At 39.0% G+C, this 20,078-nt stretch overlaps 1 protein-coding gene across 4 annotated transcripts in view; it reads left to right on the forward strand.

Annotated features, from left to right (window-relative positions):
* The window catches only part of FAM135A (family with sequence similarity 135 member A), a 56,344-nt gene that overhangs the window by 9,231 nt on the left and 27,035 nt on the right, over positions 1-20,078 (forward strand). For 3 of the 4 annotated variants that reach the window (XM_033143224.1, XM_033143223.1, XM_033143226.1), the window contains exons 2-9: positions 495-581; positions 2,486-2,610; positions 8,245-8,324; positions 9,718-9,857; positions 11,406-11,476; positions 12,167-12,340; positions 16,617-16,743; positions 17,485-17,638. In XM_033143224.1, the coding sequence (XP_032999115.1) occupies positions 2,534-2,610; positions 8,245-8,324; positions 9,718-9,857; positions 11,406-11,476; positions 12,167-12,340; positions 16,617-16,743; positions 17,485-17,638 (823 nt within the window). In that variant the 5' untranslated portion in view covers positions 495-581; positions 2,486-2,533. The remainder of the gene's footprint in view (positions 1-494; positions 582-2,485; positions 2,611-8,244; positions 8,325-9,717; positions 9,858-11,405; positions 11,477-12,166; positions 12,341-16,616; positions 16,744-17,484; positions 17,639-20,078) is intronic. The other variant, XM_033143225.1, reaches the window with a different exon arrangement.

Consider the following 20,078-nt stretch of genomic DNA (forward strand, 5'->3'; position numbering starts at 1 on the left):
TGGAAGTAGCCCGTTCTGTTACTTCCGGGTTCGGTGTGGTGTGCAACCCGAAATCACACAACCTGAAGTGGCTGTAACCGAAGGTATGACTGTACAGGTCAACACGAATGAGCAGCATGTTAGTGTGCACTGCTCAAAGTTCCCTGCTTCTCCTGTGGCTCTCCTTCCCTGCTTCTGCTGTGGAAAAAACAAGCTTGTCATTTCACTCCAAGCAACCCATGGTTACAATTTCAGGTTTATCTGGGAAAAACAAACCATGAGCCTGGGTTTGTGCAACACAGGCATCTGCACAAGCAGGGGTGGATTGCTTTGGGAACTTTTGAGCAGTGCACATTAACATGCTGTACATTCATATTAAAACATAGTTTGCTTTAAACTATAATTTAATGAGACTAGTGAACTGGGTGAGTGGGAATTAAAGAAAATAAGAGCACCAATTTCTGTGTCAATGGCTTGCATTCAGTGTACAATTATTTGATTTCTTTTTCTTGCAGAGCAAGCAGTATGCACTTTACTGCAGAAATTAGGAACTGGAAGACTGCGTATTAGCTTTAATCAAAATGGATTATTTATTACTAGAGGTAAAAAGGAATCTTGTTGGGTTTTTTTAAATAGTTTAGTGTCCAGTTCTGTAACATGCCTTTATAACTCCCATTACATCTTTAGTATTACATTATATCAATGAGAAGAGGATATTCCACATTAATTTTAAGTTTTCCATACTGAAGTGGCAGACCTATTCAGGAGAAATAATGGTCAGTCTAATGTTAGAAAATTAGGGCTGTATCCAGTGCTGCAACTCAACTGGCACAACAGCCTTCTGTGTCTACTGGAGTGTCCTCTCCTTAGTGGATTTTGAGGGCATATATGGGGAGGAGAGAGGGAAAGAAAGTTCCATGGCACCAGCAGTGCTAATTTTTATGTTACTTGTGGTGAACGAAATGTAGATGATTACAATAGAAACTGATAACATGCACTTGATATGTGGGCTATGCAACAGTATGTTGCAATGTATGCCCCTTTCCTATCACCTAGCTTTTCCTAATCTTTTCTTGCTGAACATTCTGTGGTAACTGAAGGTGACTGAGCACGTTCCCTACTCATTGAGCTGGTTGGGGCGGCTGTACCCTAGAGTTGTTTTTTAATATGTATATATGCATGTATGTGTGTGTGTGTTACTTGTGGTTGGTTGGTTGGTTGGAATTATTTGACCTAACCTGAATTCCCTGGAGCTTGGAAAAATAGAAGCAAATGTTTCCAAACTTCTCACTGCCATTCCAGAGGAAGAAAGGGAGCCCACAGCTCTTTGATGTTCATGCATATACTAAACTAGGGGTCCACAACCTAAGGCCCATGGGCTACAAGCGGCCCATGGGGGTCGTTTAACTGGCCCCCAAGCCGCCCTCTCAGCACATCCCCGTGCGCTGCGCTAAACCGGCATGGCGTGGGGACTCGCGTCTGTGGTGCCAGAAATCGCATCAGCGCAGATGCCAGAAATTGCATCTGCGCAGACGCTGGAAATTGCAGATGTGCGCGCAATCCAGTCCACAGAGGGATCTCCTCTGGAGTGAACTCGCCCAAGCGAGGTAAACCTTTCTGACCCCTGTACTAAACTATAGTTTATTGTTGCTTTTCAAAATGAGCCTCTTTTGTTGCTCCATAGTTAAGACACAAAATTAAGGTTTGTGTATTTTTCCACTGATACAAATCAAGGCAGTTTTATTTATCCCTTCATTACCCAAATCTGTATAAGGGGTGCTTTACTGCTCTAAGAGTAATTGAAGAATGAAAATTTGCTTTGCAGCCCAATCCTAAACATATTTTACTTGGTGCTGTGGGTTAAACCACAGAGCCTAGGGCTTGTCGATCAGAAGGTCGGCAGTTCGAATCCCCACGACGGGGTGAGCTCCTGTTGCTCAGTTCCTGCTCCTGCCCACCTAGCAGTTCGAAAGCACGTCAAAGTGCAAGTAGATAAATAGGTACCGCTTCGGTGGGAAGGTAAACAGCGTTTCCAGAAGCGGCTTAGTCATGCTGGCCACACGACCCGGAAGCTGTACGCCGGCTCCCTCGGCCTATAAAGCGAGATGAGCGCTGCAACCCCAGAGTTATCCACAACTGGACCTAATGGTCAGGGGTCCCTTTACCTTTACTTCCATTGAATTTGATGGGGCTTACTTCCTAGCAGATGTGCTTAGGATTTTCCACCTTAGGTAAACAATTTTTTTAAAAAAAAAATCAGTTCCATTGTATTGTATACAACTAGTTCTGCACTGAAAATGTATTGTTTGTTTTGAAGGTGGAGGTCAAGCTGGAGCATCTGTTTCTGTTGCTATTGTATGGGGAAGCAGATAAGCAAAACAGAAAGGGTTATGTAACATTTATTCATTACTGACATACAGTACGTATGAAGCAGGAAACTTGTTCATAGGTCATGGAGTAATCAGCTGTAAGTACATCTCACATATCTTGTGTTCCATCTCTGCAGTAAATAAGGTGCCGACAACAGTTCTTGGACTTGTGCATCTACATAAAAATGAGTGAAGTACAGGCAATGGTAGAATTCTCCGTGGAGCTCCACAAGTTTTATAACGTGGATTTGTTTCAAAGAGGGTAGGTAACATACAACAAATATTGTGTTCTGATGGTGTTAATTCCTGAGATATTTGTATGGAAGTTTAATGAATGCCTGCAAATCCTGAGAGAAAGTGTATGTGTGGATGTAGCTCTTGTAACTGGATTTTTTTTTTTACTTCAAATCGGGTCTTAGAGATGGTCAGGAATCAAAATTCACTAATCTGTGTGGCATCAATCATGAATAAAATTATAAGACAATTTAAGCTTGGTTTACATGTTCTCTCATATGCATGGATAAAAGTTCTCTATTTTCAGGTGGTGTCAGTGGGAGCATTCAGAACACTGAGCCGGGGCAGGATAAGCTTTTTTGTTTATCTATGGAAAATGGGGTGCTCTAGGTGCTGTAAGCAGCTGTGTATTTTTATGAAAATGATTGGTAATCACCTAAAGATCCTTGCTCGCACATCTACTCACTCATTTTATGCTGTGGTCCATTGCCAACTGAAAGATGGAGTGACTGCAATGTAATTACATAGTCAAGAGAACATCCTGATTGTGTTTGTGGTGCTTGGATGGTAACCTTATTTTTATTGGTTGCCAAGTATTGAAGACGTATCCAGTGGGCAGTAGTTTGTGTTCAGGTCTTCAATAATTTTACAGAAGAGACAACTCTTGATCAAGAGGATGTTGAGTTTGGGTTATAATCTGCTGAGTGATTGTCTGAAATTTGGATTTGATTTTATTGAGCTTTGAGTGTAATCTTTACTGCTTACAGGATTGCTGTGATTTGTCAGCACATAAGGAACAGACCTGGTTTGGCCTAGTTTCCATGTCACCGGAATGTACCTCACTGGGTTTTTTTCTCCTCCCTGCTAACACACAGGAGAAACAAACCACAATTCCTGGCTTAGTGCTCTGTCCAAACCATGGGTGGTGGGTTAGGGAATTTTCAGCTCATGGGCCAATTTTGGCCCACCAAGCAGCCAAATTTGGCTCATGTAACCACACACACACACACACACATATAAACACCCCCACCTGATGTCACTCCAATGTGGGAGTGATGTCAGCTGATCAATGTGTATGGTTTCCTTTTATGTTGGCTGTACACAGCAGTTCTCCAGGTGGTAACTGGTGAACACAGCAAAAGCAGCAGGATTTTAACATCCACTCATCAGCTCAGTTTGCCTGTATGTGCCTGTTCTCCAGTTGTGTGCACAGCCAAAACTCAGTGAGTGGCTGTCTGAAAGCCCCTTTGCAAGCAGATTTGCACTCCTCTTTAAACCTCCTGTTTTCAGAAGTTCAAAGGGCAGCATAGGGCTGCTTGAAAAAGAGCTATCAAATAGTCCTATGCTCTGCTTTGAAGTCCCAACAATTGAGGCTTCAAAGCACAGCATCACCTGATGTCACTGTGATTCAGATGATTGACACGTGCACAGGTCCACCCACCTGTGACATTTAGCCATGTAGGGGTTGGGAGATAAAGATCAGGCATGCCAGCCAGAAAAGGTTCCCCAACCCAAGCCTACTGTGATGTGCAAATGCAGTCATTGTATGACTTAAATTGAGTGAGAAGTGTTTTGCAGCACAATCCTATGCATTATTCAGAAGTAAGTCTCATTGCAGAAAGTAGGGCTAATTGCTGAGTAAGTGTGCATAGAACTGCATTCTATACTTAGAAATTCAAGTATATGTGTGTATTAAACTACTAGATTCCATCCTTTCAGTATTGTAGAATATTGAGTTAAATACAATGTCCATTTTTGATATTTGTAAAATGACAGCATGTTGATATTGAAGGTGGCCACAATTCATTCAGATGAAATTCTGGTTTCATTGTTTATAATGCATTTGTCTTCTGTAATCAATATATTGGTGCTTCCAAATCTGTTTCAGATTTTTTTCTTTCTACAATCACCCTTTTGGGGTTATGCCCTGGGTATTGGGCTTTCTTTGGAATCATCCTTTCTTTTCTTTTTCTTTTTTTAAAGAGGACAGAATTAGTCATAAGTGCAAATCCCCATTTACACACGATCTATTTGTGCATGTCCATGCATATGCATAGTGCCAGGAACCCAGAAATGAGAAGTGCCCTGGAGAGTCCTCCTGCTTGTGAAAAGAGACCCTCCCCAGAGCATGGAGAGGACATCACAAGCCAGAGGGACAGCAGGGCTTTGTTGAGGTTGCTCAGCCTCCCTGTCTATCAGCTGACCTGCAGGGTAGCACAGCTGCCACCACCACTTCCTTGGGTGTCAGCTGAGCATGCCTTGCCGCCCCTTCAGCTTGAAGAGGATGTCCTCTTTGGGCTCTGGGATGGATCTTTTCACAAGCCAGTCTCCAGTGTGCTTCCCATTTACGCTTGTTTCACTGATGCCTGCAGAGGTCTGGAATGTAACCCACACATAAATGGGGAGTTGTCTGTATTTATCATATCTTTGTGTCTTGTTGATTTATTTCCTGAATTAATTGTATACAAACTATGCATGTCATGTTCTGAATATAAAATGTTTGTTAGATGTTTCAGTTCTGAAAAGCACTGACATTTGCCCATCTATTATGAAAGAGCAGAACATTCTATATCTGCCATGTTTTTGGTATTTGCCAACTGGTGTCCTCAGCTGCCTTGGAAGTTTCTTTGCTGCCTCAGACAGCTGAGAGATATCCTCTGGCTATTCCTGCAAGCCACCATATGGAATGTTGATATAGTAGTACTAAGAGAGCTATCTGGAACTAGTAAGAGGCAATGAAATATTACCTCTGGAAGGTAGTATAATTTGAGCTGAAAAATTTCCAGCTGAGTGCAAATTCAATATTGCGTTGACAAGTTCTGCAAAGTTTTGCATTGTATGCATAGTAATTGAGGGTGGTATAACAAGTAAATTATTTTAATTGAGGGTTGGAAATACAGCACATTAATTTACCTAGTAAAGATGATTAGGTTAGGCCAGAGGGTGACAGCAAATCTGACAGCAAATATTCAAAAAGTGGTTCTAGAGGCAGTTGACTTCAGTATTTCAAAAACAACAGCTGTACCCTTCATTGGTGGATATACAGTACTATACAATATTCTGCTTGTTGCTTGGTTAAGTTGCTTCCTATAAGTCAGGGGAAACTGATGTGGTGCACAACAGATGTTGTAGGCTACAAGTCATCAGCCTTTTTTTTCAGGGGGTATTCAAGGGTACGCACTACCAACACCTTTTTGTTGTGGCACTTACTGTAACAACTTCACAGTGAGCACCGACACCTATTTTTCTAGAGGGGAAAAAGCATTGCTGGCAGGTGCTGATGGGAGTTGTAGTCCACATGTGGAAGGTGTGACTTAGACTATTCCTGCTGTAAGCCTTCTGCTGAGAACACATTATCCCCTGTTTTCTTTCAAACTGCCTCTGAACCCCACTTTGTGAATTTAAGTGTTTAGATACTTTATGGGACTATGAAAAGAAGGACATATTGTGTCTGACCTGGAAGAACTCATTTCTTAAACAAAAGCTACCATTTATTGTTTTAATTAAGGGCACTTTTAATGTCTTACAAGTCTTGAATATTTCCTGTTACAACAGATTTTTTTAAAAAAATAAAGCAGAAAGACTTCAGATGCAGGAGGCCTTAAATCCCATCTGTATGATTATTTGAAAAGTGTTCTTCACAGTGGGCCTCAGTTGAACATTGCTTGTCCTTTTTTATCTTGCTAGGAGGAAACTTAGTATCTTTAGCCTGAAATCAAAACACCTGCTATCTTTTGGGCAGAAACCGGAAGGGTCTTTTAAAACTTTTATTTTGACAGAAGTATTAGGGAGCTGGAATATGTGTGCCTCCAGTGTAGTCTGTATTCATTTAAGTACTTCAATTAAATCAGTCTTATTATGGGATTAAAGCATCAGTTGATTTAAAAATTATTTTATTTAATCAATTATATTGATGTTAAAATCCCATCCCTATCTAAAGCTGTTCTCACAAAATACTGAAGCATAGTTTAATATACTTTATGACTTGTTGTAGTTAGGCTATTATTTCAGAGGTCAGGAATTGAATTTTGAAGGTCAGGAATTGAATTTTAACCTGTTGGCATACTTTGCCTGAGTTTACCCTGGTGAGATTAATATATTTGGATTAGCAGGTAAATATTTGTCATTAAAAACTATATTGTATCATAAAGTAGAATCTCCATTGTGTCTGAAGCCACCTGTTTTTATATTGCTCATGTTGTAATACCGGTATGTGGATTATGTTGATCATGTGAGATTTAAGTTTTTTCCAGAGCTAGGGATTAGTAGTGAAAGGAAAACTGAAAAATAAATGAAGCATTTTCACAACGTAACTTCCGATGCTCACAAGCAAACCCACTTAATTAAGTTGCAATAAGAGAAACATTTGGTTGGCTGCATACTAAAGAACCAATTGAGTAAGCAAAATAGATTGGAAATCTGATCAGTAACATCATTGATCAAATACTTCAGCTTGATTTATTGTAATAAGTAGTAATAAACATTTCATGAAAATTTTGTGGTAATAGCATAGAATAACATAATAGAATAACATATTCTATATAATATCATAGAATAACATATAACACAGCATATGCAATAATTGTTCCTATTTATAATGGAACCAGTAAAAACAAAAAATCACTTCTCATTGAGATAATGAAGTCCTTGTATATGATCTCAACATAGAGATTTTCAGAAAAAATCATGGCCCCAAATTGGATCAGTGGCTTCTCTGCACATCTAAGTAGGAATGTAAACTGCATCAGAAGCAGGGTGGATAAAAATCATTGATTTTTAAAAAACGGATTAATTTTTTTTATCGGTTTTTTTAAAAATTTAAATCGGATTTTTAAAATAAAATGTTTTTGGAGGAAAAATCTTTCTAAATATAGTTTTCTATTTAGGTTACATTATAGTCCAAAGGCTATTCATCAGGAAATGAGGATTTGTTTCAAATTTTTCATGTGTGCTAAAACTCAGTCTAAGGTTTTTTTTGTTTTTTGTTTTTAAGTTTAACCACATCAGTTAACAAACATGGATACATATGCTATAATGTTATTGCTTTAGTTAAATAAATTGTTTAAATTGTTAAGGAAATTATTATTTTTCTCCTTCCAATAAAGTACAGCAGAAAAGTTCTCCAAATATAAACAGTTAACTTATTAAACCTCACAATAATTTCATAATTATCTGTCTATGTATTTCTAATAGTATAACCCAATAAGTAATTTTTATATAACTGTAAAAACTACTCTGAAAATTTAATATTCAAAAAATGAAACCTTCATCTGGTTATAAATATTAAGATTATACCAGGAAGAATGAGTCTTTCTGTAAAAAAAGGATTTAAATAAAGTCTTACTGACTAGTGATTTAAACCTTGATTTAAATCAAATCCACGCTGATCAGAAGCCTACTGTAAATAAAAAACACAAAGCTAGCTGGTGGAGTTATAATATGTTTAACTTTTTTTTACTTTGACCTTATGCTTCTTTCTCATTTGGCTAATTGGTATTGAATTATTTTAATTACGATTAACAGTAGTGTATAAAATACTTTTGTAACTGATTTCATTCAGTGTTTCTATGACCCTCTTGAAGAGTGCACTTGATGGGGAAATATATACATAACAGGTTATGTTAAAACGGTATTAGTTTGAAAATAATTTTGTTTACTGTAGCTTTTACCAGATACGTGTATCAATGAAGATTCCTCCAAGAATTCCACACAAAATTGAAGCAAGCCTATTACGTGCAACCAGTAAGTAAACATCTTTTCATTACTATTTTAGTGAATAATTAATTACTATTTAATAAACAAGAACTCTGAAATGATTAAAGATGTGTTAATTAATTAATCATATACTTTTTGATTACTTGATTACTGTATTTCTCGCTCCATAAGACACACTTTTTTCCTCCTAAAAAGTAAGGGGAAATGTTCTGCGTCTTATGGGGTGAATATGTGTTCGATCGCCGGCTCCCTTTCCGGCCCCGCCCCCTTGCCCAGGCCTCCAATGTTGAATGTTCTGCAGATGGAGACTGTTTGTTTCCCCAGTGACATGTGACTGGCTGATTAGATTATCTGTCTGGAAACTGTAGAAATGGCTCCCTTTCCTTTCCTAAAGAAGCTGCAGAGTGAGTTGGACCCCATAAAAACAGGATTTTTTCCTTTTGCAAAGTAAGCTCAACAACTTTGAGCTGATCCTCAAAAAATGGGGCTTTCCCCCTTTCCTCCTCTAAAAACTAGGGTGCATCTTATGGAGCGAAAAATACTGCAATTAAGATAGGTGAAAACACTTGGTTTTAAAGATCTTGGAGAAATGTAAAAGGGCTGTATCTAGTTGTGTCCTTCCCATGATGGAAGACTCTTTTTTCCAGCAAATGCTAGTTTTGCTGAGGAAGAATACAATTTTTGCTTATTTCACCTTACCTCTGTGGCTCCCATCTGCTCTAGAATATGTTCGGTGGTGGAGAGAGGATGAATTTGCAGAACCACATCCTCTCCCTTTCCCAAAGGGCTGTCCATCAGATAACAAAAATTACCAGTTTGGGTCATGTGAATACTTCTGAGAGTGGTTGTGAACTTTAGGGCCATTTGTGCATATATTGTTGCCTGTTGGAGGGCTGCTTAAAATGAGTACTTGGGGCTTGACAAGAAACATTACCCTTTGAGAATTCTTAAGAGCCTTCATTCTCAAATTGGAAATGCTAACAGTGCTGTATTTAACAAAATATTTAAGCGGTTACTGAAAATTTAGTGGATCTTTTGAAAAGGGGGGGAAAGTTGAAGTGCAAAAGTAGTTTTATACTGTGTTCCAGGTTTTCTTGGATTTACTTTTCATTAACCTGCAGCTTATTAGTTACTTCCATCACTGCTTTTGTACCTTGTCTATAAATTTACACTGGCGCTGGGAACTGGTTTGTTATCTATTAAAGTAACTAAGAATGTCCTTCTATACTTGCTGTCAAACCAGCTTTCAAGTGTTTGAATGGACAGTCTTTTTAGAATACGCTACATGATTGACAAAACCAATTATTACAAATAACCATTTCTTAAAATGAAGCCAAAACATGGTACAGTTGTCATTTTGTAAGTATACATAGAATCAGGATATTTTGAGCCTTGATTGCCTCTTATCCATATTCTTTAGGTGCTGATCTTGCCTTTCCAGCTTCAGTCCATGACAATGTGGTCTGCAGTAAAACCTTTCAAATTCTTTATAAAAATGAGGAAGTGTCTGTGGATGATGTTATGATCTTCAAAATTAAAATGCTGTTGGATGAAAGAAAGGTAATAGCATATATTTAACTGTTAAAGTAGCTTGACGAATTAACACACAATCAATCGTGTGCACCAGGAACAACAACAGTAGATGTAGACATAAATGCTAATGTTGCAGTACTAACAGATACTCCTGCAGCATCCCTGGGTGCTACAGCGTTGCACACCAGTATTACCCATTAAGAGGAAGGCAGCCAGTAAATATGCAGCAGCAGAATAATACCATGACATTATCCTGCCCATGACAAATACACCCCTTCAACAGGACACAAGAAAACTCCCAGGAATAGATGGCAGTATAGTCTCCTATGGCCCCATTGAGTTGGAAGCATGTAGAGCTCTTCATTGATTTCAGTTGGTAGTGCATTAACTTAGCACTTTTAGCACAAGTAATGTTATGCCATTGTTGAAGGTTGGATTGACCCTGAGCGAGGTCAGAATTCTGACTAACTTCCACTTCTCTTCCAGTATGCCCCCAATACCCCGAGTTCTTCCCTTTACCGTGGTTGGTCCACTGCAGATTCTTGTTGCCATTCAAAATGTTATGACAACATGAATTCCCTATTCCAATGTGGTTTTGGTCTCAACCAATACAAGAAGATTTAGCAGTGATCCCCTCTCTGCCTTGCAGACATGGGAGCATAGCATTAAAATAGGACCATTCTATATGATCAGTATCCAGGACAAGATCTAGGATTCTCTTAGTCATCCAGGTGTTTTAAAACTTGATTAGTGTTCAAGAAGAATAATTGCAGTTGACTGTTCTATCTGCAGTTCTTTTGTAAGATATTTTATTACTGTATTTCGACTTACTATGCTCCACTCTGGAATTGATGAGAAATTAAGGGTGGTATATTAATACTTTTTAGTAAATTTTAGTGAATTTGGAATGCATGGCACTGTGTGTTTTTGTTTATACACACAACTTTATTGCGGTCCATAGACCCAAAATACACAGTACATTTTTATTTATTTATATTGTCGCTGTTGATTTCATTTCATTTTTGGATTATTCCCCTGTTTTCATGCATGCATATTTGTAGTTACCTTCACACTGATTTGAAGCCACTTTGTGTCCTTCCTAAAAGAGCCTCCTGAGATGCCGGAGGGACATTGCTGGAACGACTGTTGGGTTGCGGCAACCAGCTAAAATGTTTTAAAATATTTTAAATAGTTCTAATTTTGGTTCCTCTGTTTTGTTTTTGTCAGGATGATGTTGCTCAAATGTTTAGTTAGGGTTGGTGGTTTATTTTAATTTGGGTATAACAGTAAACTGTTTATTATTGCTATTGTTGTTGTTGTTATGGGTTTCTATTGATTTATTGGATTGTTTGTTGCTCGTATAGGATATTTTGTTTTTTAATGATTGGTGCTTTGTTGTGTTTTTACATATGTTGTAAGCTGCCCAGAGTGGCTGCGGAAACCCAGCAAGATGGGTAGGATAATTTTTTTTTTTTTTAAAGAAAAGTTAGTAAGTCTGGATAGGATTGTATAGTAAAACTATAGTTTGTATTAATAACAATAATATATAATTGTTCTTCTGAAATGCCTGTCTAGATTGAAGAGTCTCTGAATGAAATGAATTTCCTGCTCTCTTTAGATCTACACTTTACAGATACAGATTATTCGTAAGTTTAAAACTAAACATTCATATTCTTGCTATTTCTACTTTTAGAGAAATGGTGTTTGCTCAAAGTTCTCTGTGCATCAAGGAATTATTTGTTTCAGTGTTGGTGGAAACTGAACCACATTTTCATGTAGTGTTCCCCCTAATGTTAAAGTAATGGGAAACAGGGATTGTGAAGTCAATGGATGTACTGAAATTCCTGTAAGCAAAACAGCCCTTGAATTAGGCATGCACTTTCTAAAAGTCATTGAAGTTGTGGGTGGGTGGGGGACTAATTCTTTGAGAGGTTTTCCAGAGACAGATGCCTATACTTGAATTTATTATATATTATATTGTGTTTCCATCTTAACAGATTTTTCCATCAGATGTTTATATAAAAATTGATAGTCAAATTCTGTGCAGTTCCACATATGTAGGTTATATTGACTTCATTGTGAGTTTCACATGGGTAGTTATGTGCAAAATCCTCTGTATACAAAAATATTGAGATGTATAAGGGAGACTTCAGTTATTTCACTGGACAGAGCACCACTGTTTCATTGCAGGTCCTGCATATCAAACAAATAGTTGGATCTTGATGGATTTGTTTTATAGTAACTATGGTACAGGAGATTTTAAGCATTGATTTGCATTATTGTAGTATTAAATTACTTTCAAAATGTTGGTTGTGATTATACTCTTTTTCTTTTAGGCCAGATGACCTGAGCACATTGCAGCTAATTAGCAGCAGAACACTAAAGTTGCACTTTACCTTAAACCGAGGCCTTCATCACTATGTCAATGTTATGTTTGATTACTTTCACCTTTCTGTCATCTCTGTTATAGTCCATGCCTCTTTAGTAGCTCTTCACCAACCATTAATAAGGTAATTTAATATTGATTTTATACTTTTTCAAATTAATCATTTAATAAAATGAAATAATTAATTGCTTGTTGGTTTGGTCATTAAAGTGATAGTAATTTAGTTGGAGTGGTGATTATTTGAAATGTGTATTATACATACCAGTGACTAGTTCTGTGTAAACTCTGGGTATTATAAATATCAGTTCAGTTTAATTGAAATTTCTGTTTCAGTTTTCTGTTGGAATAGAAAGAAGATGGTAATCCCAGGAGCTACTCAATGATAAATCACACAACCATAACTGCTAGAAAAACCTCTGCCCTAGTTTTAATCAAGTAATGAAGTGATGCATTTCATGATTATTTTAATAGAGTTTAGATTGGCTTGTTTACTTTGGTGGCCTAGGCTATGATAATCTTGCTTTATAATGCTTTTAGTACAGGAATTGTGGCAGTATTCTGGTTTATCTCTTTCTCTGGGATATTTTGTTAGGGACAGAGTCCCTAGCCACCTTTCTGGCAGTCTGTGGGGTGATGTTGGATTGAATGGAGGCATCTCTCTGCCCAGCCCTAGTTGACTCCCACCAAATCTGAGAGTAGGTGGAAGTGCCACTAGTGGGATCTCTACTGGCAGCAGCATGTAAAAAGCCCCGGAACTGGATGTTCCAAGGATGAAGTGAAGCTCAGTCTGTTTCTGGAAGCCAATATTACATTTCCATTGTTAACAAGCAAGCAATCATATATGTACAACACCCACCAGTTGTACTTAACGTTCTCTAACTGAGCAAGCTAACCAGCAGGCTAGCTCTTAAGAGTCGATTTATCTTCAAGTTATCAGCATGGGGGGGGTGCTAGGGGGTCTGAAGAATGGGAGAAAAGAGGAGGTTTGCATGCAAGGGACAGTCGAAGGAAGGAGGAGGTATGAAAAGGAGGGGAAGGTGATAATGGTGCATGGGTGCACAATAAGGGAGAGGAGAAGGTATGGAAATTTGGGTGATCTGTGTACAGGGGAAAGTTGAGAAAAGGAAGGAAGAAGGATGGGAGGAAAAGAAAAAGTGAGGGTGCAAAGGGGATTTCAGAAAAGGTGTAGGAAGCATGGAAGTGGGATTGAGGATGAAAGCAAGGGCAAGAAATGTTCTGAAGAACAGGAGGAGATAGTAGCTTCATAATTGGGTGCAAAGTGAAAAGGGTGCTTAGTAGTTGCAATGTACGATATGGGGCTATCTGTTTAGCTCCATCCCATTGTGGGTTATGTTTTTCCTTTTTTTTCTTCAAAGTTCCTTCAGAGGTTTTTAATTCTGTACAAATGTATTTTTTTTGACTGACGGTCGAATAAAAGAATGCATGTATGTAGTTGCAATGTGTGGGAGGAGGAAGGTGCAAGGGGTTACCATAGGGATTTTTTTGTGTGTGGGAGGCATGGACATGGTGGTGAAGGTGAAAATGAGTGCAAAGCGGAGCTGCAGAGTAGAAGAGTGAAATGGGTTCAGAAATGTGGTTGGGAAGGTGAAAAGTGAGCTTAGCAGTTACATGGAGTAGGAAGGGGAAACTCTAGGGCAGTTGTTTTTCACCAGTGTGCCATGGCAGCCTGGGTGTTTTGAATGATAATCAGGAGTGCCACGGACAACACTGGCCTCTGTCTCTCTTTTCTTCCTCCCTCCTCTGATGCCCTCTCGCGTTTCTGCCTCCCAAAGGCTTGCACAGCTGTTTGTTGCAGCAGCCCTGGCTACAAGCTCACCAGGCGAATGGTGTCTCTGGGCTCACCAGGGGTTGCTTTCCAGGCCCCTGTGGGGCAATGTGAGGAAGCACCTCTCTTTGGGGTGGGGCGGGGCAGCTCAGAGACCAGGGGTGGCAGGTACAGCTGCCCAGAGGACTCCCAAGGAGAGGGGAGAATAGAGGAGGCTGAGGGAACACTCCACAAGTGAGGCTTCAAAAAGGGGTGAGGAGCTGCTAGCTCTGCAGGCAAAGGGTGACATAACTGGGCTTTTGAGCCCCACAGGGGTGCCACAGAGAGAATGTGGTTGGTTAAGGGAGCCGTGGACCCAAAAAGGTTGAAAACCTGTGCTCTAGGGTGTTAAATGTGGGGTGGGGTGTTGGCAAGCAGAGTAAGCAAGGGCATAACCCCTAGTTTAAAACATGCATGCTATAACATGCTTCACGTTTAGCGTAATAAAACACCAGCAGTGAAAGAGGCAAAATGAAAATTACTGTAAACACCTTAGCTCAGCCTTCAGTAACCTGACACCCTCCCCAGATATTTCAGACTAGAACTCCTTATCAGTCTCATCCAGTACAGCACTGGCTCTGGCTGATGGGCATTGTCCAAAATGTGTGGAGGGTGACAGCTCGGAGAAGGCTGCGTAGTGCGTTAACTCTTCAGAAAGGATTTCCCCCTGCCCTTTTAGAATACAGTTTGTGTGTTTCTTTTTGTAACACAGCCATTTGTGCCACAGATTAGTAGGAGAAAGGAATGGTGGATTGCTGGAAGGAGAAGAATCTTCTTATCCAGAATTGGAAGCTAGAAGGATTAGCTGTTGGCTATGGTTAGTGGCAAATGGAGAAGATTAGTTGCCTCTCCTGGATGGTGTTAGTGCTTTTGCTGTCTATTGCCATTTCTATTATTGGCAAAGGTCTGTCCATCTGTTGAGGTTCTTCTGTTATGGTGGCAATAATGTCTTCCTCTGATTTGATGGTTTCTTCGGAAGTTGCCCTAACTCAGTTAAAGTGTCCTGCTTCCTAAAGGTGGTGGAAAGGAAACAAATAATAGTGGTGGTATTCTTCCCTGATCATTCTTCACATATTATACAGTGCACTTCTCTTACACTGAATGTGTTGATCGAGCATCACATGAAAGGTCTTGCAGTAGAAGGAGTGTGGATTTGGAGTCTACCAAAGTCACAATCCCACACAGGCAATAAAATGTGTGTCTGCTCCTGGGTTAGACTAGTAATGTTATGAGTGTAATGGACAAACAGGGAGATGGTGCTTGGGCTGTATTTGCTGCTACAGCTTGCACATTCTCACTGCATAACTTTCCCTTCAGATCCTAAGCTGGAGGTAAAAGTTTCTTTAACTGACTGTGTGTGAGCCTAATGTCCATAGCTGTGCTTGCTTATTGCTACTCTAGCTGATTATGCTAATTTAACTTAGCATATATGGTATAATTGGAGTGCACTGTACCCTTACTGCATTTCATCTTCAGTTTCTCTTAAAGTTGCTTAAGTCCTTGTTTTTGTCTTAACAAAATACGACCAAAAATGGTTGGAACTGTTTGAACAACAAGCAAAAGGAAGGATAAGTGATACTTAATTTCTCTGCTATGATAATGAAAACATGTTTCTGCCACTGCTTTGCTTTACAAGTCCTGGATGACACTATACGAGATGCTTTCTGCACAGTGCTTTATTTTGAAGCTGTAAATTTTAGACAGTATATGTGAATAAGACTCTGCATCTTCTTGCATGTGATGCATTTAAAAAAAAACTAAATCTAAAATTAGACATATATATTTGAGTGTGATTTTTTTTCTTCTGTGTCTTCCAATAGCCCCTCTCCCCCCAGCAGATGGCTGCTTACCAGGCTCTGGGAAGGTTTCACAACGGCCCTAGGAAGATGCTGTCTTGCTTACTGGGCTTTGGAAAGGAAGTGTGAGGGTTCTGGGAGCATCCCAGGACCTCACACAACTTTCCCATAGCCCAATAAACAAGGAAAACCAGCTGGTTGCATGGGTTATGGGGAAATAAATAAATGGAGAGTAGAGAACAGTGGGTTTCCTCCACTCTTTATTTATTTATTTATTTATTTATTCGGCCCCCCCCCCCCATAAAAGGTTGCGCTCATGTATGTAAAGTGAGCATAAGTTGCAGACCTACTGCTTATATACACATACACCCCTTGCCATATCAAGAACTGCTTTTGAAAGTCACATTAATTTCAAAAATGGTTGGCCTTATGGTATGGGTGCTGCTGTAACCCCAAGTGATCATCAGTACCCAATATCACTTACACAGGTTTTTAGATTCCAGCCAATGTTTTCAGTTCGTTCACCTGCCAAATTATACTTGCAAACTTCCTACATTTCTAATCAGAATCCGCCATCTAGATTCTAAGAAGTACACTGGCATGTACCTCTAGTTGCAGCAGACACCTAAAAAAGTATGTTGGGTTATTGTTTAAAATGATGCTGTGTGTTCTTCGCCCATGTGTCTCTAATTTACCTTGCATTTCTATTCTGAATTTTGTTTTCTCCTCCGTCCCTCTCTCACACATTTCTTTTTCTTTCTTTCTTCCCTTTTTTTTAGCTTTCCTCGTCCTGTCAAAAATACTTGGCTAAACAGAAATGCACCCGCACAGAACAGGGATTCTGTGATTCCTTCTCTTGAAAGTGTTGTTTTTGGCAGCAATTACACCAAACAATTATCAGCTGATGTAAGATTGTAATCATTGTTTTTATTTATTTTTTTAATTGCTGAAAGAAATGATAAATATTTAACAACATTATTTTTAACACACAAAGCGTTTGTATCTCAGTGCAGTTGCACAAAATGAATGTGTTAGTTAAGAATTGGGCATTTTAGAACATTGCTTGAAGTGTTGACTGCTTTTCAGTGATACTGCGTAATAGATAAGGTTTCACAGTTTCACAGTATTGTTTTCTTAAATACACTGAGATTTTTCCTTTAAGTATTTACTCGAAAATCCTATTGAAAAAGTAGTATGGTACAGCATTGCAGCCTTCAGCCCTGAATGTCCTGTATCTGCATGGAAATGTCATTACAATCATTACAGTGGTACCTCCTGCAGCGGTGGCAGCAGGAGTCCCCATTAGCTAAAATGGTACCTCAGGTTAAGAACAGTTTCAGGTTAAGAACAGACCTCCGGAACGAATTACGTTTGTAACCAGAGGTACCACTGTAGTTTTCTTATTCTCTGTCCAATAACAGTTCCTCATAGCTGCTGCTCTGGAGGTGAAAATGCCCCAGTCTTAGGGGAGCTTCTTGTAGACGGGCATGGAGGGCTACCACCAGAAGTGGGTAGCTGAATGCTGTGTTTAGACATACCTTTTTGTGACCTGTCCTTCATCTTTAAATGTAATTTTGCTGTAATTTTAAATGTAATTTTGCTGTAACTGTTAGTGCTGAATTGATAACTTTACATATCTATTTTTAGGGCTGCAGTTTTATAATAGCAGAGACTTTCTTGAATCATGCTTACAATCTCCACCGTACACTTTGTGCCAGTTTGCTGATTGCATTCAAAGGATTACATAGCTATTTCACCACTTTATCAAAAGAGCTGCCTTCCTGTCTGAAATTAGATGCAGGTATGTGAAATAAATACTTTATTTGCTTCTATATGTATCAGCAAGCACTTTTTATAGTACTAGATGTCTGCAGCATATCTGGTATTAGTTTAGCAGATAGTATAAACATGAACTCTGTTTTCTGCCCTCAGATTTAATATATTGCACAGGTTGTCTTTTATTTTTGTTTGTTCTTCTTGACTTAAGATTTGCCCTGCTTCTTTTACCTTTAAGAACAAAATACCTAAAGTGCAATATGCTAGAATAAAAGGTTAAAACAGTTGTGTTGAATGGTAAACCTATATCTGTACTTAGTGGTCTGGTTTGCACATAACACTAAACCATGGTTTGTCTGAACGTCTGAACTTAGCCCTGCAGACTAACCATTGTTTTCTAGGAACAAACGTATGTAAAGCCATGGTTTGTTGTTGGATTACAAACTGTTGTTTGTTTTAACTATGGTTTGGAGTGATGTAAAAATGCAGCAGCCCTTCTTAACCATGGTTTATTTTGATTTTCCACCCTAGATACTTGTCAGGCTGCAGAAGCACAAGGCAAAAGCAGCTGGAAAACAAACTTATGTTTTGGAGAAACAATTCATGGTTTGTTGCCTTATCTCTTGAGATGGCTCATAATTTGCTGGAAAAAAATCATGATTAAAACAAACCATGGCTTAGCATTATGTGTAAACACATCCATTATCTATAATTAATATTAGCTATGCTCACTTATAAAGCACTGTGCTGTCAATATTGGTTTGAGACCACAAGGGTGAATCTTTAGTTAAGAATTACAAGACAAAAAAGAAAAAGAACATGCTGGCTGTTCTGTACACATTTATCAAAAATTATGAGTGGCGGAAGTTAAGGCTTTAATACAAACTACGAGTGGAATTCAACATTGGGCTATGATGAATGTTCTGTCTGTGCAAGCATTGCAGCTTGCCAGATGGAAGAATTCCCCCTCTCTTCCCACCACATGCTGTTCTGAGGGTTCTCTCAACCCCACACCCTGGCCACTTGGTGGATTCAGGAGGAAGAGAGGGGTGTAAGCCCTGTTGAGCAAGTGGAGGTCCTTACTCAGGGCTCTGCCCAAGATACATAAATTTAAAAAGAAGTATGTTTTTTTGGTACATTGGTTTAAGTCTAAATACTCCAACTGAAGTATTTATTGACTAGACCAGTGTTTTTCAAGCTATCTGATGTGGTGGACTGGCATCTCCCCCCCCCCTTCCTCCTGCAAGTGTGAGGGACTCTTGCCATATTTGGTACCTGATGCATCCCACCCAACCAGGGCTGTGGTGGAGTTACTGGGACCAATGGCTGTGGACTTGCATTTTGGGTAGCACTGGAATAGATATGACATAGGAGAAGCCCAATTTATTTTTGCAGTTTCTTAACACAATAGCTTGTACAACTATCATTTTGAAAATGGGTTTTGAGAGGGCTTGAGGTAAGCCAAGAAGAGCATCTCTCCAGAGTTAACAGCTAAACTTTGACCATAAAACATTATTGTATTGCACAAGCACTTCCTTCCCCTTTCTGTGCTTTTAGCCACCTCCCGACCCTTACCAAACAAGACAATTAGGCTCCAGTTTAAACTTTGAGAGGATGAAAAAGTGTGTTGTGGTTCAGTATGAAAAAAGAGAAACTCATAGGTGTGCTTATAATATTACTTACCTGCACAGAAGTGATAGCTTTATATTGGGTCCTCCTGGTTCTTCAACAACTCAAAATAATTGTAGCTATATCACACACACATCCAGTATGAGCTCAAATACCTTTGGCTTTAATTAAAATAATAAAAGTTTAGTCATTCTTTATCAATACGCTGAAACCTACAAAGTTCTGTTACATATTATAGTCCAAGGGAGTTTAATTCCATCATCAAAAGAACATACAGATGCTTCTGAGCCTTATCACTTGATTGAACATACAGCTTCACTCAAGGAATTGATTAATAAAATAATGCAAAATTTAAAAAGACTTTGACTCTAGGGGTGACAAAAGAAATTACAAGATTTTATTGGTGATTATATTCCTCACTATTCTTTTAATGCATCATCCCTGTTTACACCTGTGCAAACTATGCAGACTGGCCTAATTTCAGTCCAGCTACTCTAGCACTGCTGCACATTTCAGAATGCAGTGTTTAGTATGCAAACCAGGATGTCACTTTCTGTGGGGTAATCACCCTGGTTACTCATGTGATACCATATTGGACTTTTGCCCATTGCATAGTAAGCCAAGTGTCTCCACCTCTTGCACAATAGTGGTTTACATGCCCTGTTTGTGCTTGTGAATTGTGTCTCTAAAAAGTGTGTTTCACCAGTAGCAGATATACAAAAAACCATTCAAACAATGCTTCTGTAATAATTTAATCAAGCCCACATGTTGCATTCGCAAATTACTCAACTGTTTTGAAAAAGGGAACTTCAAAGTAGAAAGGGAGTAGCTTTCAA

The sequence above is a fragment of the Lacerta agilis genome, chromosome 3 (assembly GCF_009819535.1).
Source record: "Lacerta agilis isolate rLacAgi1 chromosome 3, rLacAgi1.pri, whole genome shotgun sequence".
Taxonomy (NCBI): domain Eukaryota; kingdom Metazoa; phylum Chordata; class Lepidosauria; order Squamata; family Lacertidae; genus Lacerta; species Lacerta agilis.